The sequence below is a fragment of the Babylonia areolata genome, chromosome 11 (assembly GCF_041734735.1).
Source record: "Babylonia areolata isolate BAREFJ2019XMU chromosome 11, ASM4173473v1, whole genome shotgun sequence".
In the NCBI taxonomy this organism is placed as follows: Eukaryota; Metazoa; Mollusca; class Gastropoda; order Neogastropoda; family Buccinidae; genus Babylonia; species Babylonia areolata.
Window position 1 is genome coordinate 29,160,132 of NC_134886.1, and position 23,487 is coordinate 29,183,618.

The 23,487-nt window shown below is 40.3% G+C and overlaps 1 protein-coding gene across 1 annotated transcript; it reads left to right on the top strand.

Moving 5' to 3' along the window:
• The first annotated feature begins 1,957 nt into the window (after positions 1-1,957).
• LOC143287637 (ATP-binding cassette sub-family F member 3-like) lies at positions 1,958-23,487 on the top strand. The gene is made up of 19 exons (XM_076595758.1): positions 1,958-2,038; positions 3,480-3,624; positions 4,271-4,427; positions 5,401-5,495; positions 5,951-6,070; positions 6,681-6,785; positions 7,295-7,462; positions 8,738-8,878; positions 10,949-11,005; positions 11,823-11,845; positions 12,274-12,329; positions 13,637-13,837; positions 15,229-15,305; positions 16,022-16,066; positions 16,293-16,422; positions 17,654-17,834; positions 19,262-19,394; positions 19,787-19,874; positions 21,158-23,487. The coding sequence occupies exons 1-19, from the start codon at positions 1,966-1,968 to the stop codon at positions 21,305-21,307; spliced, it is 2,145 nt and encodes a 714-aa protein (XP_076451873.1). The 5' UTR covers positions 1,958-1,965; the 3' UTR covers positions 21,308-23,487.

A 23,487-nucleotide genomic window follows, 5' to 3' on the forward strand; every position in this document is an offset into this window, starting at 1 on the left:
GACTAATTTTTGCTTTTGCTCCTTATGGTAGAGAGCCGCGGTGAACACACCAAGTCTGAAGACTGGTCGCAGAGGTGTGCTCGGCACAGAGATGAACACAAACCTGCGGCCAGTCTCGAAACGTGTCAGCCGTCCATCGGGGTTCCTTGCTAGCTCATTTCGAAGTGAGGATCTGATCTCCACTCCTACCTTCTGCAGTGCGGCTTCAATGTCTTTGTTGTCCACACTGAGAGGTACATTGTTTATCCACAGTTTGGTGGTTGGTTTCTTATCAGTCTGGTCTCTGATAACGAAAGGATTTTTGTCCAGGAGAGAGACACGTGCTCCGTTGAACAAGAAGCCCTCCAACAAGAGCTTGTCTCTGGTTTCATTTGTTTTCGGATAAATCCGCCACCGACCACGTACACGCTGAGCACCACGGATTGTCTCACGCCCACAAACCGCTTCCGCAGCTACACACACATCGTAGACTGTAGGCAGCGACTCATAGTCTGGCAGTGCACGCGCCGTAACATAAACTGGGGCTACTGGCGGGGCCGGCGTTCCCGCCGCCATGATCGCTTAGGCACTGAAAAACGCCTTTCCAATGAAATTTTTTTTTTTAGCGTTCTCCACACTGAAACTCAGGCTGTTGTGATAAAAAGAAATACAAATACAACAGCGGAGTGGTGGGGCATTGGGTATGTCAGTGGGGAGAAGGGGTGGGAGTCATCAGTCATACGAGGTCTATCTCCTACAAATCAGCCAGTGAATTACAGCAAGCTATACCGGCCCAGCCACCGGCCGGCAGACTCAGTGGCAAATGACCACGGCGACTCAGTGACGGATATCACAAATCGCTGGTAACTGAATCAAATCATACAAAACATCTTGAAGATGATCCCGGCACTGTAGGCAATGCGGCTGTTATGTTGTACGCAAATATGTCCCTCCGGCAGACGGTTCTCAAGTTGATATTTGATTCTCAGCGGTCATCGGTGTCTCAGCGGACAGTCAAAGTTAAAAAATGAGGTACTGATCGAGATGGCGCTAGACTGGGCAACAACGTACACTGCACACACACACACACACACACACACACACACACACACACACACACTTTTTTCGGCCCAATATTCCAAGCGTGAAGTTGTACTGTAATATGTTTCGAGTGACTTCAAAGAAAGAACAGAATAAAGCTTTAAAAATCATCAAATTAAAAAAAAGAAGAGAGAGAGAGAGAAGAAAAGAAAGTAAGAAAGAGAAACTTGAAGATTGAATTCTGAACATCAGTGGACAGTGTCTTATGTCTATGTTTTAAAATTGTTTCTGACTCCATCACCACCTGTCCATTCATCCCACAACTGATGTCTATGATTCTTCCGCGCATGCGGAGATTTCGAGAAGTGGTGTTTTGCCTTGAAGCTTGATTAATGTATCACGAATATATATATATATATATTTTTTTTTTCTCAAGGCCTGACTAAGCGCGTTGGGTTACGCTGCTGGTCAGGCATCTGCTTGGCAGATGTGGTGAGTAGCGTACATGGATTTGTCCGCCGAACGCCGCCCGCAATGACGCCTCCTTGAGCTACTGAAACTGAAACTGAGTATATTTTAAAGTGGTGGCGGTTAAATTTGGTATATTTATTTTTATTTTATTACATTTTATTCATTTAGTTGCTTATTCTTTTTTTTTTTTTTTTTAAATCAAAAACAGGACGAAATTTCTCTCACCGTATTTTCCAGTGCGTTTCGTTGAGAGTTCAGGACAAACGAGAATCCATACTTTATACACTGTCTACTCTCTAACCAAAAAATGTTTTTGTGCTTATATATTTGTCCAATATACAATCACAAATATACAAGTATCTACAACAAATAATATTTGATTATTTTGTGTACATAGATAAAAGATTTTATATACGTTATCATGGTTGGTCAAATCATTATTGTTTCATTACGGCTTCTAAGCAGTATCCCAAAATGGCTGCCTACAGAGAAGAGCTGACCAGTCACTTCCCCAACATCGATCATGAAATATCTGACTATGTCACAAGTAAGGTTGTATGAGCTGGAACACACGTTTATCTCCGTGTTTGAAAAATGTACATGGAATAATCGGTCTCACTGTTATTTTCTCATTTGTTTCTCATTTTTATCGCAGTCCCATGGCATGAGTCTGTGGTCCATTCTCACCAGTTGGCACTGATGTTTTCACAATCTCATTTCTGGAAAAAAAATAGAAAAGAAAAAAGTTCTTTGTACACTATTTGACAGAAACTAGACAAGTCTCTAATACTGGTCTCATTCAGTGTGAATCGTGTGACACTGTTATGACATAAGATATCTAAATTCTAATGAATTATGATAACGTCGTTAGCCTTTTTCTTTTTCAAAGAGAAAGTGTAAGTAGTGTGTTCCGTTCGGCTGCCGTGAACTTTTTAGTAGAATTTGGTTTTCGGAAGTACCCTAAGAACTCAGATTAGTAATAACCGGGAAAGAATGGACGGACTTCCAACCATGACACGTTTCAACAGGCTTTCAGAAATCTTTGACCCTTAAGTGCCAAGCCCATTTTAAGTTCATTGGCAATTATTTACCAAGGAATGTTTTGGTCACTGAAGACTTTTTTTTTTTTTTTTTTAAATTATTATTTTATTAAGCATGTAAACTTCTAAAAGGAAGCATATATAACTTATACTTTTTCTGAAATGAGAATGAATACACTATCCAGTTATATGCATGAATGGAAATATTTGCCCTGTGGCACCTTTTTGCACTTGGGAGAGGATGGGAATTTCCATTCTGGGGCACTCAAGATGTTAAGGAAAGAAACTGAAATTGAAAGGCTGTCTTTATAAGATATAACTGTGGTGTAGTTCAATCCCAGATTTAAACTTCTCTCCTTGCCCTTCTTCCTCCACTGTTTTTGTTTCTTTCCTTACCTCCTATCTAGCCCAGTCCACCACTCATCTTCACAGTATGCTTACAATATCAGTTCATCCCCACCACCCATCTCCAATCATCAGGACAGCATTGTTTTTTTGTGTTATTGTGTGTCATGGACCCTTGTTTGAGTTTGAAAATTTCGCTGACTTTTGTCAATAGATATTTTCAGCTGGGTGAAGGCAATCCAGTAAAAAAGAGTTTGGATATAGGCTAAGAGTTCAAAATAGTTTTGAATAATATATGATCACAATAATGAACATGCTTATTTTGCTTTATCCTTTGTTGTTATTTTTGTTAGCTTTTTCAGTGTTGTCTCCTGTTGGAGTGGCTGGAAGGACTCCACGGTGTCGACAGATTTCCAGTGTTTTAGTTAAATACTAAAATACAGTCTTAAAGTGTTAAATTGATTGAACATTTTCCCTGTTTGTTAGTCCTTCTGTTTAGGTACAATGGAAGCTTATATATATATATTTTCTTGTGTTGAACTACATTTGACTTGTTTTTTGATGTACCATAACTAACACTCAGATTAACTCACTTCTGAGCAGGTATGTTGGAAGATGGTGGTGATGACTTCAGCACTGGGGAGGACCTGTATGATGCCATTGGGATGCTGCTTCAACAGGCAGATGACAGCAAAACTGATGATGACATCAGGAATATCTGCAACAGATTGTATCACGTCATGAATGGGTAACCGCAGTCTGTCTGTCTGTCAGCATGCAAGACGATTTTTTCCTTTCTTATTGTGATGTCATGACTGTTTCTGTTAGAATCTAAATCTGTAAAAATTCTGAGTGATGTACACTAGTGGAGAGGACAGTTCTGTTTATCGAGAGCGAGATACCATCTATATGGAATTAATCATGATAGAGCTATAGACAGCATTGATGTATAAATCACAGACAGTTATGTGATGGAGTGTGTCAGGATTAAACAGATTATTGGCAGCAAAAAACAAAACAAAAAAAAGTATGCAAAAGCAAAAAATGGTTAGCAGGTAAACAGACTAACGTTTGTAGAGGTAACAGTAAGAAACAGCAAAGTTCTCTGACATAGGAATTTGATACATATCTGCATTATAATATGGTGTTGCAAATATTCTCTTGTTGATTTCTAACACACACAAAAAGATTTTCATTGGATTGTGTAAATGTTGTGCATTATTTTAGGTGGTGCTTAACAGACTTTAATAACAGACTTTAGAGTTACCTACAATATTACATCCGATAGTGTGATTTTTTTGTGAATGAGCGCAGATCAGTTGTCTGTGAAGAGAACATTATTCAAAACTGTACAAACAGTGGTATAAATACAAAATAACGATGTTGTGTTGCAGGGACGAAGAAGCTAGTGACCGTGACAACCAGGGGGAGGTAAACGGGGTGAGAAAAGTGCTGAGTGCCCCGGTGGTTCTATCGTCGCTGGCAGAGAATCAGCAGACCAAGGTGGAGGAGGACAACAGCATCTGGGTCAGGAAGAAATCCAGCAACTCGGTGCGTTCACTTGTACTGTTGTAGGTTATATCGGAATGTTTATAGAATACATCTTTATGACCAAGTGTTCCGGGGTCCCAAGGAATATTGGATGAAAGGGTACAAGTGTGAATAAAAAATCACATGAATGATCACAAATATTGAAATACAGCAGGATTTTATGACACAAATGTATACTAATTACTATATATATTAGTGAAAGTACGTGCACATGTGTGGACAATTTGATTGTATTTGGATTGTTTGCTTTGTGTTCACAGTTTGACTTGTTCTGCCATGGAGTGTGTGTTTGGTGTTTTTCCATTAATTTTCACTTCTTATCAACTCTGTATGATATTATGTAATCTGATTTTGAAACAGATGTTATTTCTTTAGTATTTTTTCATTTAGACAAAGGTGAAGGGGGGAGTAATTCTTGAAAATTTGATATTTTTATATAACTTGGAAAAATGAAATCAAGAAGATAAAGAATCTAACGTTGCCATTACAGGAACTGAAAAATGGTCTGATAAAAAAAAAACCTTTTATTTTGACCTATGTGGTTTTCACACAAGACTTTCCTTTTGAGGGCATCAAAGCGACTAGTCTTCTAACTGCTTCAAGATCTTATTCATGTTGTATACATGAGAATGATAGACAATGTTTCATTGTTTCACCTTGTGTCAACAGCAAAAATGGTTTTAGTGGCAAAACCATGTGACTTCGCTTGTCTGAGGATTGTCTGATGAAAAGACTGAAAATGTTCACAGCTAAAAATCCAGTGGATGTGCACAGTAGTCTGTGTGTGTGTGTGTGTGTGTGTGTGTGCGCCCGTATGTTTTTATGTGTGCATGTATGTGTCATGCTGTGTGTATTGTTTACATGTGTTGCTTACAATTGCAGTCAGAGCTAACATTAATGTAACTGCTATTGTAAAGCAAGCAGTCACTTTATGCCATACCACTGGAATACGTCATTACATATCTTTTTACAGACGGTGGATCAGAAGAAGCTGGAAAAAGCAGAAGCTAAAATTCAAAAGAAGCAAGGGAAGCGAACAGATGTAATACCAAAGAAAGTGGAAAATGGGTAGGTACCCTCTCTTACCTCTGCTGCTCTGTACCATCTGCAATCAGCGGTTTGCCGTGTTGTGTATTTAATTGTGAAAATTCATGTTTTGAAGCATAATTGTCCTTGTCTTTATACATAAATGTTTTACAGTGGAGAAAGAGAGAGAGAGTGTGTGGGTACGTGTTTACATTACGTTTATGTGATCAGTGAAAATGGGAACTTATAGGTATGACCAACAGAACCAGAAGATTGTAAAGATCTGAATAGATTTAGTTTAAAGTTCCTTGGAAAACATGCATTAGCAACCAAAGTCAAGTGTATCAGGTTTTTTGTTTCTCCAAATGAAAGCAGCCAAATAAATGTTACCCAATCATCATGTATTCCAAATGTTAATGACATCAAAAGACAACAGATTGTGAACAGTTTACAGACAGAGAGCAGAGGATGACATTATTTTGGGTCTGTTTGAACAGAACGGAGCTGGCCACAGCATCACAGGTGATCAACAAGCGTGACGCTCGTCTTGATGCTTCTGGAAACAACCGCTCCACAGATATCAAGATTGAAGACTTTGACATCGCCTTTGGGGAAAAGTGAGACTACTGGTGTCTTCCCACAGGAAAGATTCCTCTAGTCGAGAGGACGTTGCCAAGATTCTTTTTTTTTCTCCTCTTAGCTAAACATTGGAATTTTTTGTATTCCAGTGTGCTTTAAAAAGTTAAGGTGAACATTTTTACTATAGATTAGAATAAAGATTATCCATTCTTAATAATGATCATGGATTGTATCCTGACTACAGACTAGCACCAAGTCACAGTCATTCTGTGTCACTTGGTTAACGTGGGCTCAGGTGTCACTATAGAATATTGTAAATCAAGGGATCATCATTTACCTCTCTGTATTTCTGTGTTGTGTTCCTGTGATGTCACTTTGGTATTGTGATTCACTCATTAACTCAGGAACTGTACCTGTCTGGTTACACTATTATGCTTCTTACTTTGTATTATTTTGGTTCTGGAGATTGTAGATCTCGTGGTTGTGAAATATCATTTGGTGATAGTGAATTCTCTTGACTGTTTGAAATGAAACAACCCATTCCCTGAGAAAAAATAAGAAAAGAAGGAATAATTAGAAATGGCAACATATACACACACTCTAAATGAATATGGTAGTACATTTAACTAAAATGCATGTGTATTGCAGATCATTACTTCAAGGAGCGAGCATCCATCTTGTGACTGGTCGGCGCTACGGGTTGATTGGCCGCAATGGGTTGGGGAAAACCACCTTGCTCAAGCTTATATCCAGGTGAGAAAGGATGGATAATTCCAGTCATGACATTGTGTGTGTGTTGCTCTGTGTGTATGTGACAGTGTGTGTATGGGTGATGTTTTTCTTTGGCATTTGTCGATTTGATCTCCCTTGTGTGTGTTGTGTCTCTGAGTATATATGTGTGTTTGCCTGTGCATGTATGTGTATGTGTGTGTGTGTGTGTTCAGTCTTGGGTTTTATGTGTTTAAGGGGATTTACATATGGCTGAAAAAAATCTGAAGTTTGAGGCAGAGGTTATTTCTGTCTGAGCGTCTTTAGTATGTGCACATGTATGTATGTATGTATGTCAGTGAAATGTTTATTCATAAATTTTTGGTGAGTATGTTATAGTGACAAAATGCACATATTTACAGACAAAAATAATGTTATCAGAAAGTGTACATGCATCCTTGTGTAGACGCTTTGTTTTGCCTTTCATTCATCTCGCAATTCATTGGTCCAACAAAAATAGTAACGTGCATTTGCTGTGTGATTCGTGCTGACAGCGGCAGCCTGAAGATTCCCTCCCACATCACCGTGCTGCACGTGGAACAGGAAGTGACAGGGGACGACACGCCTGCCTTGCAGAGTGTCCTGGAATGTGATGAAAAGCGGGAAGGGTTGCTGAGACTGGAAAAAGAACTGAATCAGAGAATCAACGCCAGTACGGAGCAGTAAGTTGTCTTCCAGTCTGGTGGATCAGTGTCTCTGTGTGTGTGTGTGTGTGTGTGTGTTCAGGAGTAGAATAATGTAGACAAAGATGACATTTTATTGTCATGAAACCTAAGAAGGTTGTTGGTTGTGTGAGTACCCTTGGAAGTATAGGATAGGAGTTAAAGTGAGTTGGATGTTATTTGGTTGTATGTATGTGTGCAAGCATGTGTTGAATATGTTGGGTTTGTTTTTGTTTTTTTAATGGACTTCAGATTCTGTTGTACTGTCAAATTCCTTGTATTTGTATTGTAACATTTTGAAAATATGATTCTCTTCAAATCAGATGTGTTTTTACAAGTGTATGTATGTCACCATTTTCTCATATAGACAAGTTTTTGCACAAATGTTTAAACAATTGCACCTCTTTGGTGTGTGTGGTGTGTATGTGCATGTTTGATATGTTCTTCTTCTTGTTCTTCTCCGTTCATGGGCTGCAGCTCACATGTTCACTCTTATGTGCAGGAGTGGGCTTTTATGTGTATGACCGTTTTTACCATGCCATGTAGGCAGCCATACTCCATTTTTGGGGGTATGCATGCTGGGTATATTCCTGTTTCCATTATCCACCGAACGCTGACATGGGATTACAGTGTCTTTAACATGTATATTTGATCTTCTGCTTGCGTATACACACTAAAGGGGTTCAGGCACAAGCAGGTCTGACATATGTTGACCTGGGAGATTGGAAAAATCTCCACCATTTACCCACCAGGTGCCATTACCGAGGTTGAAACCCAGCACCTTCAGATTGAAAGTCCAACGCTTTAACCACTTGGCAATTGTGTCTGCCGCGATATGTTCATGTATACATGCCTTTGCCTCTGTGTGTATGTGTTTGTGTGTGTGTTTTATCGTTGTCAGCAATTGCGCCTGTTGCGATATGTTCATGTGTACATGCCTTTGCCTCTGTGTGTATGTGTTTGTGTGTGTGTTTTATTGTTGTCGGCAATTGCGCCTGTTGCAATATGTTCATGTATATATGCCTTTGCCTCTGTGTGTATTTGTTTTGTGTGTGTTTTATTGTTGTCGGCAATTGCGCCTGTTGCGATATGTTCATGTATACATGCCTTTGCCTCTGTGTGTATGTGTTTGTGTGTGTGTTTTATTGTTGTCGGCAATTGCGCCTGTTGCGATATGTTCATGTATATATGCCTTTGCCTCTGTGTGTGTGGGTTTGTGTGTGTGTTTGACATGTACATGTATTCATGCCTGTGCCTGTGTCTGTGCCTTTCCAGTCCAGATGAAAGTGCTGCATCAGAGTTACAGAAAGTATACCTGGAGCTGGAAGCCATGGAGTCGGCAAGGGCTCCAGCCAGGGCAGCGCAGATCCTCAACGGTTTGGGCTTCAGCCCTAAAGACCAGTCCCGCCCCACCAAGTGAGGCTCTAGTAATGATAATAATGATGAAGATGATGATGTGTATACTGTGAATCTGTATTTATGTATATATATTATAATCTGTGTATGTGTATCCGTATGTGTGTTTGTAATATATAAGTGGTCATGTTTGTTTATTACCTTATGGTGTTGTAATTTTGTGTTTTTTTCTTGTATGTGAATGCATTTTCTTATGAAAGGCATTGTCAGAACCGAGCTTGAAAATAAAAGAACTTTCTTTGCAAGAAAACAAAAAGCATGAATTTAATTACACATACTTAACCGTGACCCAACTAGTGCAGACTCCGGCAGGGGTCTGACATTCCTGCCTGTGCAAACTACTATCCGCCTATGCAGAGAAAATGAAACTACGGCCGATAACCTCCCGGAAGTAGGTAACCTCCCCTTTGTCCCGCTGGCTAGCGCCCTCTTTTTCCGGCAGCCATTATGACTCCTGTCCTGTGCTCTCCATACGGCTAAGTTTTTTCGTATTTTCTGTTTGAATTTTATATGGCGTGATTTCCAGTACAAGTGCCACTCAGAGCGCGTAACATACTCCAGTTAAAAGTGCTGTCGGGGAGGTCGGGGAAGTGGGTGGGGTAAGAGAAGAGGGACTTCAGCCAGACCCATCCCACCAAGTGAGGCAGTTATGATGATAATAATGATAATAAGGATGATAAATGATAATAATGCATAACATTTATGCCATAATAATAATGCGAAACATTTCTATGGCATGATTTCTGGTACAAATCCTGCTCATTGTACCTAACCTGATCAAGTTAAAAGTGCTGGGGGGTTGGGATGTTGGAAGATAGGAGGGCCTTCAACTTTAAAGACTAGACCCACCCCACCAAGTGAGACAGTAGCAATAATGATAATAATACATAACTTTTTTATGTCATGGTTTCCAGGACAAATGTTGCTCAAAGAGCCAAAGGTGATTGAGGTAGAAGGGGCTTCAGTTCTAAAGACGAGACCCACCCCACCTAATGAGGCTGTAGTAATGATGATAATGTTGATGATGACAACAATGCTTAACTTTTGTATTGCATGGTTTCCAGTACAAATGTTGCTCAAAGAGCCAAAGCTGATTGAGTTAAAAGTGCTGCATGTTTTTTGAGGGTTGGGAGAAAGGAGGTCCTTTGGCTCTTAAATCAGTGACCAAAAACAAAAAGACAAAAAAAAAGCAACAAAAAAAAGTTCCATTCTTCTATACTACTGGCTGTTTCAAGCAAACAAAGACCTCAATAAAAATACTGTGTAAAAAAGCAAAATAAAAGCTGCAAAGATGATTTCAATTTATTTATTTCAAGTAGTTTGCATCAGGCCTGATCAAGCCGCATGAAAACTGGCTATGGTAAGCCTGATCTCTAAAGATGGAAGTGTGAACCCTGGAGCACCTAAGCACTACCCAGCTTACCACCACACACATTCACCCCTCGCCTTCCAGTATGAATTGTACACTACTGAAGATTTCGCTTGGTGGGGTGGGTCTGGTCTTAATTTGCAATCCAAAGAGTCGTTTGTTCTGTGTGGTGTTCTCCAGGAGCTCTGCATGCATCTGGAATGAGATGACAGAGGTGTGTGGGTTTTTTCGCCATGGTCATCATGGGTGTGGTCATGTATCTCATCCAGAGTTTTTGTATCCCTGTACATTCTGGCCCCATATTTATCTTTGTTCAGTGGATGTGCTGATGGCACTGATGTGAATGTGGTTGACATTATAATAGGGTAGTGATCTGTATCAGGGATTTTGTGGAATCAGATGAAGTAAAAAGAGATTGGTGTTTTTTTTAATTAGAATTACTTGTTTGTTTACACCTGAAGATGTACACGTCATTCATCTTAAATGAACCCTGAGATCTGTTCATTAAATGTTCTAATTGTCAGTGTGTATTTATTCAGAGTATACAAATGTCCTAATTTCTACCCAAAAGACTTCAAGTTTTATTTTGTTCCGCTTTGGTTGTTCAGTGTTGGTTTTTTGTTGTTGTTTTTTTTTCCATCCTTTTGTATGTCATGTTTGGTACGACACAGTGCTTTATATTGATGTTATTCTGTTTTCAGAGAATTTTCTGGAGGATGGAGAATGAGACTAGCACTTGCCAGAGCTCTGTTCACAAGGTGAATAAGAGATTTAAGTTGGAATTGGATATAGAAGAAAATTCACTACTCCGAGAGATTTAACTGACTTGTATACTTAAGTGGTGTCACACCGTCTTCCTCAGCACAAATGAAGTGTGACACCACTGAAACATGCAAGTAAAATGAGTCTTTTTGATTCTGAGTTGTGAAATTCCTTCTATATGTATCCAGAATCAGAGAGCTCATACCAACGTATTTGAGCAGGAATGTATGAATGTGTGCTGTATGTGTTTGTGTTCCATTCTCCCTGAAAAGGCAGAGTTGTGTGAGAGGCACATTTAAAAATGAAAGAGAAAGATAGAGTCTTTGAATATATGTGTTCATAGGCTATCATTTTCTTCAGCTTGTGCCATGTATGTAGTAGGCTGGTTTTGTCCACTTGTCTCTTTGAGTATACCTTTTTACCAAAATGATTAAAAGGCTGTGGCACCGTCATTATTTTTATTTTGTTACTGATGATGAAAAAAATTTTGATGATGTTGAAGAGGTTGCATCATTTATGTGCAATTTAAATTCATTGTGCTCCTTTTTTTTTCTTCTTTTTTTTATATCTTTTTTTAGTTTAATCAAGTTGGTCTGCTCCAAGAATTTGCTGGCCTTTAAACAACAGCGTTTCATTTAAAATCATAATTGTGGACAGACTTTACAACAGAAGAATAAATGAACCCATGCAAACGCTCATGTATCCGTACATGCACAACACATATGCCCAGACATTAATTGAGGAGAATGTGCAGCTAATTAATTGAGGAGAATGTACAACTAATACACCTCATTTTTCTCTTTGTTCATACAGGCCTGACTTGCTGCTATTGGACGGTGAGTGCATTGACAGCTGTTTGAATATTGACGCAATATTCAAGCTCGTTATTGTAGAACTTATTCATTTATTGTGGTGCATAATTATCTGGTAACATATCTGATACTGTTTGTAATAAATCAGACTTGTTTTGCACTCTGCCCCACATTCCCCCCCCCCCCCCCCCCCCCCCCACTTTTTTTTTTTTTTTTTTTTTTTTTTTTACTCTCCTTTGTGTCAGGATTATAAATCTGTCATGCGTCTGTCTTTGTGTCTGTTATCCAGTCTGCTTGCTGTCTGTCTGCCTTGTCCGTCTGTCCTGTATCTCTGTCCTACTTTTATACAGTGTCTTCACATACATTTTTTTATAGTTTTATTTTTGTTCCAGCCATTTTGTCCAAGCGAAAGCTGTTCCCATGCTAAAGTTGACTGTGTTTCTGTTTCGCAGAGCCGACCAACATGTTGGACATGAAGGCCATTATATGGCTGGAGAATTATTTACAGGTGGGTCAGGTGTTTGTCAGACCTATGCTTTGCATATATGCATGCATGTTTGTGTGTGTGTGTTGTCTGTGTGTGCGCATGCATTGTGTTTGTGGTGTGTATGTGTGTGTGTGGATGCATGTTTGAGTGCCCTGTGATGCTTTCATTCATGGAGGTATTGAAAGAACACTGTGATGGGCGCAATAGCCGAGTGGTTAAAGCGTTGGACTTTCAATCTGAGGGTCCCGGGTTCGAATCACGGTGACGGCGCCTGGTGGGTAAAGGGTGGAGATTTTTCCGATCTCCCAGGTCAACATGAGTGCAGACCTGCTAGTGCCTGAACCCCCTTCGTGTGTATACGCAAGCAGAAGATCAAATACGCACGTTAAAGATCCTGTAATCCATGTCAGCGTTCGGTGGGTTATGGAAACAAGAACATACCCAGCATGCACTCCCCTGAAAGCGGAGTATGGCTGCCTACATGGCGGGTTAAAAACAGTCATACACGTAAAAGCCCACTCGCGCATGTACGAGTGAACGTGGGAGTTGCAGCCCACAAACACAGAAGAAGAAGAAGAAGAAAGAACACTGTAAAGTGTTTCTGTCGGGAGAAGTTGCAGATGTGGTTCTGTGCATTTCTCAGCAAGTGTGGATGTGACCATGAACACATAGTTTGTACTGAGTTGATATTTAAATTATAGTGATCCACAATATTTTGGATAGTATGACAGTAGTGTGATTGATAAGTTCACATTTGGTAAGCACTTGTGTAAATTTACTTTTTTGATGCTCTGTTTCTAAGTAGTAATTATTTAATGTGATACATTCTTTATTTTTCTTTTGATTGTAGTATTGTATTGTATCACCTCCTTCCCAAACATATCAGATTTACTTAAACAAAAAAGAAAAGAAAATACAGCAATAAATTGAAATACAAAAGAAATGAATAACTGATATGAATGCATATTGACTATCTTGATGTTCAGGACTGGCACAAATAACAAATAACTGAAATTAATGCACATAACCAATAAACATTACCAATCAAGATGTTCAGGATCGGCCCAACAATCGAATGACTGAAATCAATGCACATTACTAATCATCATTACCAAACTTGATGTTCAGGACTGGCCCAATGAACAAATAACTGAAATGAATGCACATTACCAATCATCATTTCCAATCTTGATGTTCAGGAGTGGCCCAACAAACAAATAACTGAAATTAATGCAAATTACCAATCTTGATGTTCAGGAGTGGCCCAACGAACGAATAACTGAAATTGATGCATGTCACCTATCAGCATTACCAACTTTGATGTCCAGGACTGGCCCAAGACCATCCTGGTGGTGTCTCACGACCGGCAGTTCCTCAACTCTGTAGCCACAGACATTCTGCACCTGCACTCCATGCGACTGGACACATACCGGGGCAACTACGAGGTCTTCCACAAGACCAGGGAGGAGAAGCTGAAGAACCAGATGAAGGAATACGAGGCCCAGAAACAGTACAGAGACCATATACAGGTGGGAATGAAAACTGTGTGCAAGTTTTAAAGTTTACATTTGAGAGCTGAATGATCGGTGGTTTCTCCACTTGAATGGGAATTCATCTATAGCGTAGTCTTTTTTGTGAAGGACCATGTCTCTCAGACTAGGAGGCAGGGTTGCACTGACTTTTAGTGCTGCAGCTTTGGGGTCTTGTTTGCCTTTTGGGACCATCCTAATGTTGACTGTCCTAAAGCCCTCTTGGCCAAGAAAGTGGGGATGTAACTTGGGCAAGATGCTCTCCACTGTAATCAAATTCTAGCCCAGATAGTCAGGACAGCAGTTGCCTCCTCTGCTGTTCTGATGGTCATAGTCTGACATGACTATTATGCACTGGGTGGGTGTAAGCAGTACAGGAATCATATACATGTGGGATTGTAAATTGTAAGTTGGTTTACATATTGGGTGAGGATAAAAATTTTATGGGTCATATGGGGTGGGAATGTAAACTTAAGTTTTAAGGTTTACATACCGTGTGGGTGTAAAAGGGCATTGGGAGGGCATAAACAGTTCAGGGATCATATGCAAGTGGAAATGTAAAGAGTGAGTTTAAGGTTTGCCTATTTGGTGAGAATGAAAGGTTTAGGGATCATTAGCAGGTGAGGATCAACAGTTCAGGAATACTTAACAAGAATGATGATGAATTGGAAAGGGATCATGTGCACACAGGATTAACCTATGATAACGGTTCAGGGAATTGGTACAGATGATGAGAGACAGATTTTGGAGTCCCTTTCAGGTGAGAATAAACATTTCTAGTATTTAGCATGACCCAAATAGAAAAGAGAACCAAACCACTTGTTGACATAGATTGATTGTGAGAAATAAAGTTATGCTTTGTCATGCCACAGTATGAAAACAGAACTGTTCCTGTTACAATGATGGTATGAATTTGTGAATGTCCATACACTTTATTTTTGGAAATGTCAAGCTCCCAACCTACCTATGGTCATCTTTAGTGAGTGTTTGCTGTACTTCATTGTTGTGGGTGGACTGTGGTCATCTGTAGTGAGCATTGACTGTATTTCACATAGGTTGTGGGTGGACTGTGGTCATCTGTAGTGAGCATTGACTGTATTTCACATAGGTTGTGGGTGGACTGTGGTCATCTGTAGTGAGCATTGACTGTATTTCACATAGGTTGTGGGTGGACTGTGGTCATCTGTAGTGAGCATTGACTGTATTTCACATAGGTTGTGGGTGGACTGTGGTCATCTGTAGTGAGCATTGACTGTATTTCACATAGGTTGTGGGTGGACTGTGGTCATCTGTAGTGAGCATTGACTGTATTTCACATAGGTTGTGGGTGGACTGTGGTCATCTGTAGTGAGCATTGACTGTACTTCATTGTTGTGGGTGCACTGTTTCAGGTGTTCATCGATAGGTTCCGCTACAACGCCAACAGAGCCTCACAAGTACAAAGCAAGTTGAAACAGCTGGAAAAGTTGTGAGTAAAAAGTAAAGAAGAAAAAAACAACGAATAACTTGGCCTGGAATATAAGAATGTGAATCATTAGGGCTTAGTGACAGTGAAAGCAGTTGCTCTCCGTAAGGTTTGCATTCAGTTTTTGCTTTTGCACCCCATCCATGTAAACTGTCACAGACTTACTGCTTTTTTCTTTTTTTTATTGTCCTGATCTGCTTGAACGTTAGGGGAAACAGTTATTGGAGTCTTATATCCCGTGAGACACTGCCAGTTTAAAAAGTTGGATATTGATTATGTCATCACTTTCATAAGTGTCAAAAGTTGTTAAAGAGGATTTTCTGTCATCCCTTGATAATAATTTTACTCATCATGAAATGATTATTATTTGTTTTTACTGTGAATGTCTCTTAAATGGTCAGGATGGTATAAAAAATTAATTGGAAATGAGTGATTCATGTAGTACAGCTTGGTAATCTTGTTAATTTCTTTATGACTTGCAGTCATTGTGCATAGGGGATGTGCTCATGTGTATACACACTCTTATGTATATGTACATGCATGCTTGTGTGAGTGTATATTTGCGTGAATATTTTGTGTGTGTGTGTGTTTGTGCTTGCTGGCATGCATTATCTTGATACCTCTATCTCTCTATCTATATCTGTCTGTCTATCTCTTTCTCTGTCTATACATACTGTATGTGTGCATTCACTAATGTGTATGTTTGCTGTATGTTTCAGACCAGAACTGAAGCCAGTGGAGAAAGAGACAGAGGTGGTGTTGAAGTAAGTCAGTTGTATCTCTCCACAAAGTTCAAGGGGGAGGGAACTAAGAAAGGAGGAGAGAGAGAGAACAGAATGTGGAAAAGATAGAGTACAAAATGTAAAATGGAGAGGGTGAGTGTCAGTGATTGGAGAAAGGAAAAAAACATAATATTGTCTGTGTTAGATTCATGTCAAGTTGCAGCAGATCTAAAATGAAATACACTGATGTCTCTCTCTCTATGTGTAGGTTCCCAGAGGTGGAAAAGCTGTCTCCACCCATTCTGCAGCTGGACGAAGTGACCTTCTATTACAGCTCTGACAAAGTGCTCTTCACCAATGCCTGTGTCAATGCCAACATGGAGTCCAGGATATGCATTGTGAGCTGGCCTTCATTCTGTTTGTTTTTGTTAGCTTGGTTTTGCTGTGTGTTTTCGGTTTGAATTGTGTGTGTGTATGTGTGTGTGTGTGTGAGTGCGCGCGCGCCACTATTAGTGTGTGCCGCTGTACATGTGTATGTTTAATTAAAATCAACACCAAGAAGATGGAATTCATGAGAATCAACAACAAACAACAAAACACAATCCAACTGTATGGTCAGTGAAGCTGAGAGTTTGCCTACCCAGTCTGCATATTCAGCAAAGACAGAGGGTGAAGATGAAAACATCAAAAACTGCATGAACAAGGCTAGGCATGCATTCAGCACACTGCTGCCTTTTTGGAATTCCACAGCCCTCTCCAACCACAAGTGAGGATGTCCAACACAGATGTGAAGTCTGCCATTAATGGATCAGAAACTTGGAAACTTAACAAAATTACATACTGATAAATTCCAGACCTCAATCGGCAGAGTGGTGGCCTGGGGGGAAAGAAAACCGATGTGATTCCCAACAAGAAAGAAATCAGGAAAAGGAGATTGGCCACACACTGGGCAAACATCCAAACATCATCACCCAAACAAGCACTGGAGTGGTGGGAACCCTCAAGGGGGAAAGAAAAGCAGGCAGACCAAGGCAGACACAAGAAGATGGATAAATGCGAAGATGCACAAAAGATGAGATAAGGGCTGTCAGATGGTCATGGGCCTAACTGAAGAGGACAGCCCAGACTCCAGTCTGCTGGAGGAGTGTTGTTGAGATCCCATCATCTTCAAGGAATCCAGAGTATTTAGTGAAGTGAAAAACATGTGTTGCATTTGTTCATGGTGGTGGTGGTTTGCCTTTGCTCCATGCACATGTATGTTGGTGCACACATGGATATGTAAGAGTATGTGTGCATATTTTTGTATGTTTTTTGTTTGCAGCAGGCACATTGAATAAATGCCAAGACAAACTCTATTAATATCCTTTTTTTATAAGCAACATACAATTCAAAAATCATTTAGAGTATTAAAAAAAAAAAATCTACAATCACATAAATATTGTTTATTATCAGTTTAGTTTTTTTGGTTGTTTCTTTTTTTCTTTTTCTTTTTTTCATTCCTTTTTGTTTGTTTGTTCTTACAGGTTGTAGAGATCATAGATCCACTTTCTCAGTGCAAATATTGTTTAATTACTCACCTTTTATAAAGTTAATTCATGTGTGTGTGTGTGTGTGTGTGAACCCCACCAGGTGGGAGAGAACGGGGCAGGTAAGACGACGCTGCTGAAGCTGTTGCTGGGTATGCTGGACCCAGTGAAGGGAATTCGTCACGTGCACCGCAACCTGAAAATCGGGTACTTCACCCAGCACCACGTGGACCAGCTGGGCATGGACCAGTGCTCTGTGGAACTGCTGGCTGCTAGGTTTCCTGGTATGTCTTCTGTGGGGAGTGTGTGCTGTAGTGTGGTGTGGTGTGGTGTAGTACGGTGTTGCACATTTTAAAGTATGTACATGGACCAGACCTCTGTGGAGCTGCTGGCCACTTGTATCTGTTTGGGGGTACACAGGTCTGAGTAGGGCCTGACCGGAGCCCTTTGTCCGGAGTGAGTTAACTCACTCGGGATGGCAAGTTTTCTTCCTTGCTTTTCCCCAAAGACGGCCCATTTGTAAGGGTTTGGAAAAAAAATTACAAAAAATACAAAATACAGAGTAAGAAAATGAAACTTTCAGAACTGGTTTATTACATGTTGAACTAAAAAAAAAAAATCAAATTTCTCATCTTATTTTTACAGCTTTGCCATTATGTAGAAAAAAAATGCCAATTTTTCACCTGGAATCACCACACCCATGCTCACTTTTTGCACTTAATTCACTTTCTTCTTCATCATCATCCACCTCTGCGGTGTCTGACCCTTCAGTTTGTAGCATTTCAAATACTTCGGCAACATTAAAACGTTGCCGTCGCTGTCTTGTTCGCTCCACATTTTGAGAAGAACCCACTTCAGATGCTGTTTGCTAACAGGCTGCCATGTGAGCAGGTGACCGGTCAGTGACTTTGTCAGCATGTGTGTGAGACAGGCCACACATGACAGGCTGGCCAATCATACCATTCGGTTATGGAGTGAACCAGAATAGTGCACTCTGCTTGGTTAGTCAATCACAAAATCACGTGTACAGCGTGTGATGGATTTTTATTTTTGGAAAATGCTATTCCATTCCATCGTCAGAATCAGAATACATTTTATGTAGGAATGCTTACGCATTCTGTCATTGGGAGAGAGTTAAAGCATTTTACCTCTAAAATAAACCCAGTTTGTTGTTGTGATTACCTTAAGGTGTATGGGTATAACAGTGTGTGGATGTACTGTTTCAGGTATAACAGTGTGTGGATGTACTGTTTCAGGTATAACAGCGTGTGGATATACTGTGGGTATAACACTGTGTGGATGTACTGTTTCAGATATAACAGTGTGTGGATGTACTGTTTCAGGTATAACAGCATGTGGATGAACTGTGGGTATAACAGTTTGTGGATATACTGTTTCAGGTATAACAGTGTGTGGATGTACTGTTTCAGGTATAACAGTTGTGGATGTACTGTGGGTATAACAATGTGCCAATGAACTGTTTCAGGTATGACAGTGTGTGGATGTACTGTTTCAGGTATAACAGCGTGTGGATGAACTGTGGGTATAACTGTGTGGATGTACTGTTTCAGTAATAACAGTGTGTGGATGTACTGTTTCAGGTATCAGCATGTGGATGAACTGTGGGTATAACTGTGTGGATGTACTGTTTCAGGTATAACAGCGTGTGGATGTACTGTGGGTATAACAATGTGCCGATGAACTGTTTCAGGTAAAACGACTGAGGTTTACCGGGCCCAGCTGGGCAGTTTTGGGGTCAGTGGGGATCTGGCCCTACGTCCTGTGTCCCTGTTGTCTGGTGGGCAGAAAAGTCGGGTGGCTTTCGCCCTCATGAGTATGGCAAAGTGAGTGAAGCGCTGTCTGTGTGTGTGTGTGTGTGTGTGTGTGTGCTTTCGTCCTGATGAATATGGTAAAGTTGGTCAGGCATTTTGTGTGTGTGTATGTGTCTTTGTGTGTGTGTGTGTGTGTGTGTGTGTGTGTGTGTGTGCTTTCTCCCTCATTAGTATGGCGAGTGAGGTTTTGTGTGTGTGTGTGTATATGGCTGCATGCGCACTTTTGTTTGCGCCTGTGTGGGGTTCTGCTTTGTGGATATGTTTGTTTGCTCCTCTGTGTGTATGTGTGTGTCTGTGCATATGTGTGTGTGTGAGTTTGTTCATGTATGAGAGTGTGTGTGTGTTCATCAACTTGACAAGCATTAATTATTTATTGACATTTGTGACAATGTGTGTGATTCCAGCCCCAACTTCTTCATCCTTGACGAACCGACCAACCACTTGGACATGGAAACCATTGAGGCCTTGGGAGAAGCTTTGAATAAATTTCAGGTGGGTTAAGGAATATAGACACAAGGGAAGAGAGGTTTTTTTTAACATATATATATATATATATATATATAAGAGGAATTTTCTATACCTGATAGTGGAAGAGAAATGAATTGTTCTCCCTCACACCTTGTTTTTGTGTGCGTGTTTGTTGTTTTTTTCTTGTTTTTTCCCGCTCATCTTTTTGTTATTCTGTTTGTTTCTTTATTTCCCTCTTTCTGTGCCTTTCTCTCTCTCTCTCTCTCTCTCTCTCTCTCTGTGTGTGTGGATTTGTGTCCTCCATGAAAACTGGCAATATTAAGGGTGGTTTAACAATGCTGTTGAAACTGAAGGAATTGGAGCGTTTGTCGTTTTTATTATGATAAAATCAGGTAAAGTGAACTTTTTTTTATCTCCATGTTGTGTTGCTCATTCTCCTAATTCAAACATGAAATATTCACTTCTTTCATGAAAAATCTTTAAATAATCGAGTTCACATGAGATTATAAAGTTACTCTCCAGTTTACATTAACCTATCCAATAACACTTTCTGTATTGAGAACCTTAACAATATTAACTCTTAAAACACATGTACTTGTTAAATATGTAAAGAGGTCACATTAAATTATATTAACATCACCTTAGTATCAGAATAGTTTCATTATCTCAGCAAGAGAAACCAAGAGCAAACGAGATGAAGTTCTGTACAATTGTTGTACTGGTACATATTTTTACACTCCTTCTGTGAGCCTTCTGCTTTTCACAGCCTACATTTGTATTTCAGTAGCATCAGACCTCATGGACTTTACCCCTCCCCCCATCTTCCCTTCTCCAGTTCCCACAGGAGCATGATAGTCCCCCTTCACTACCTCCTGATCTTCCTTGGTGTTCTCTCTCCTCTTGCTACTATGGATGACTGGCATCCTAATTATGATAGCGCATTTACATAGCACTTTGAAATATTACAATTATATTTACAGTAACACATCTGTCAGATGCTCGCAAATACGAATTCTTTTTGCTGCATTTACATGCGTGCAGACACACACACACTCACACGAACCTTGCACTGACACACACACACTCTCACACACATTTTGCCTACACACACACACACACACACACACACTTTGCCTACACACACACACACTCTCTCTCTCTTTGCCCACACACACACACACACACACACACTTTGTCTACACATACACACACACACACACACACACAGTGTTGTGGATCCAGTGAACACACAGCATGGAATGAAGCACCTCAGTCATCACCATCACAACAAACTATGGTGTGTGCAGGGTGGCGTGGTGCTGGTTTCCCACGATGAGCGCCTGATCCGGAAGATCTGCAAAGAGCTGTGGGTGGTCAGCAAAGGGACGGTCAAGTCGCTGGACGGAGGCATCGACGAATACAAGGCCATCGTAGAGGCGGAGCTGGCAGCCAGTTAACCTCTGGACTGACGCTAGGGTCATGTACAGAGTGCAATGAGTGGAGCAGAGCGGAATGCGACGTGACGTGTTGTTGTTGCTTGCTGCATGTGAGAAACTCTGTGAATCTGACAACAGGCTGATGTAGGTGGACTGGAGTAAAGGGTGACTGAAAGTGATGGTTCTTTTTTTTTTTTTTTCTTCTTCTTTTTTCTTGTTCTGAATGGATGTAAGGTACAAAGAACAGGTATGGGCATTATGAAGAAAAAGAGGTTAGTGTCTGTTGCAAGCAAATTTGCATAAGGTATATTAAAAACAACAAAAACAACAACAACAACAAAAAACCAGCAGTCAACAACAAAAACTGTAAAAGAAAGAAATACTTAACATAAATTATGGGTATTCGTGATGTCTGAAAGAAAGACTTCAGTGCAGTAGAGCGCAAGTGTGTCACTGTGATACCTTAAATTTTCTCTTGTTTCTACCTGTCTCTGTGAAACTAGTCTTTTCTCAAGCCATGCCTCTGTCTTGTCTGGTTTTGGCTTTGTATTTCCCTCAGTCTGTCTATCCTTTCAATTCATTCATGTAAGTGCTCCGTAGTCGTCGCACAGGTGAACGAATGTCTCAAAGTGACGGTGCATAGTCCTGTTTTCTCTGTGCATGAGTCAGCAGGCCTTTCCCCTTTGAAGATGATACCTGGAATACAACTGAGAGTGGAGGCAGCCATTATGTCAAGGGGTCATTTCTTTGACTATCGTGTGTGAGCAGTGCGAGTCTGTGTAACATAACCACCTGGTCTTGGTTATCCCTGTATCTCTTAGTCTGTGATAAACTTCGACATTGGCACTTTCTCTGCAACAGCAAGTGGTTCAGGAACCAAACGTGGTATGATGGTAGGTTTGATAAGATCTTTCCAATCACCCCTTTATGGTGAGATAAGCAGGGTGAGAGGTCAAGGCAAGGTCACTAGCTGGCAAAGGAGAAAAAGGCCGCTGGAGCTCATGTCTTCATCCTTGTGTTTTGTTTTGTCATGTTTTTTTGTTTGTTTTTTTAACCAGACTGGTGTAATGATTGACCATGGCGACAGCATAGAAATCTGAGGTCAGATGTGAAAGGTCAAGGTAAAAACATGGCAGATACTAATATTAGGACTTCGACAAGCGATTGATAATGGTGAGTACAAAAACCCTGCAGAGACTCATGTTCAGGGGGGTCAGAGTTCACAGTCACGACATGGCATGGGTTTTCTTCTGCATTCATGGGCTGCAACTCCCATGTTTACTCATGTACACGAGTGGGCTTTTACGTGTATGACTGTTTTTACCCTGCCATGTAGGCAGCCATACTCTGTTTTCTGGGGTGTGCATGCTGGGTATGTTCTTGTTTCTGTAACCCACTGAAGTCAGACATGGATTACAGGATCTTTAACGTGGGTATTTGATCTTCTGCTTGCATATACACATGAAGGGGGTTCAGGCACTATCAGGTCTGCACATGTTGACCTGGGAGATTGGAAAAATCTCCACCCTTTACCCACCAGGGGCCATTACCGAGATTCAGACCTGGGACTCTCAGTTTGAAAGTCCAAAGCTTTAACCACTCGGCTATTGCGTCCGTCTGGCATCGGACAAAATGAAGAGGTACAATATAGTTTGGGTTCTTCACCCAGTTTATTAAAACATGGTAGAGTGATTGGTTATGGTCAAGAAATAAATGCATCAAAGTTACAGGTCAAAAGTGAAGGCCACCATAGCATGGAATGAAAAAAGAAAAAATCTGTTTCAAGATGATATGCCTCACAGTATCTTTTTCTATTCCATAAATCTTGTGGTTAATTAAATTTGGTATCTTGAAGGTTTTGCCTGTCTTGTTTGTTTTTTGTTTTGTTTTTTTATTTATTTATTCTTATAGTTAATTTCCTTTTCTTTGGATGGTCTACTACTGCTAGAAGAAATGTTGACATTTTATTGTGTTCATCGCATGCTGTATGATCATGATGATTGTGTTCCTGTGTGTTTGATGGTTATCGCACACTGCCCTAAACTTGACTGTGAGTGCCAGTGTGCATGGATGCAATTATACAGAATGGTAACATCTTTGCCTGAGTGAGTGTATGCATGGGTACGTGTCTTCAGCAGACTTCTATGAGTAAACTATTGAGTTGTCTAGTGTTGAAATAAAGTTCAGTGTCCACCAAGTCA

Bases quoted from the DNA above. Each gene is read 5' to 3' on its own strand.
- LOC143287637 (XM_076595758.1), top strand. From the start codon at position 1,966: ATGGCTGCCTACAGAGAAGAGCTGACCAGTCACTTCCCCAACATCGAT. The intron at 11,846-12,273 runs GTGAGTGCATTG...TCTGTTTCGCAG, and splicing joins TGACTTGCTGCTATTGGACG to AGCCGACCAACATGTTGGAC. The intron at 12,330-13,636 runs GTGGGTCAGGTG...TTTGATGTCCAG, and splicing joins GGCTGGAGAATTATTTACAG to GACTGGCCCAAGACCATCCT.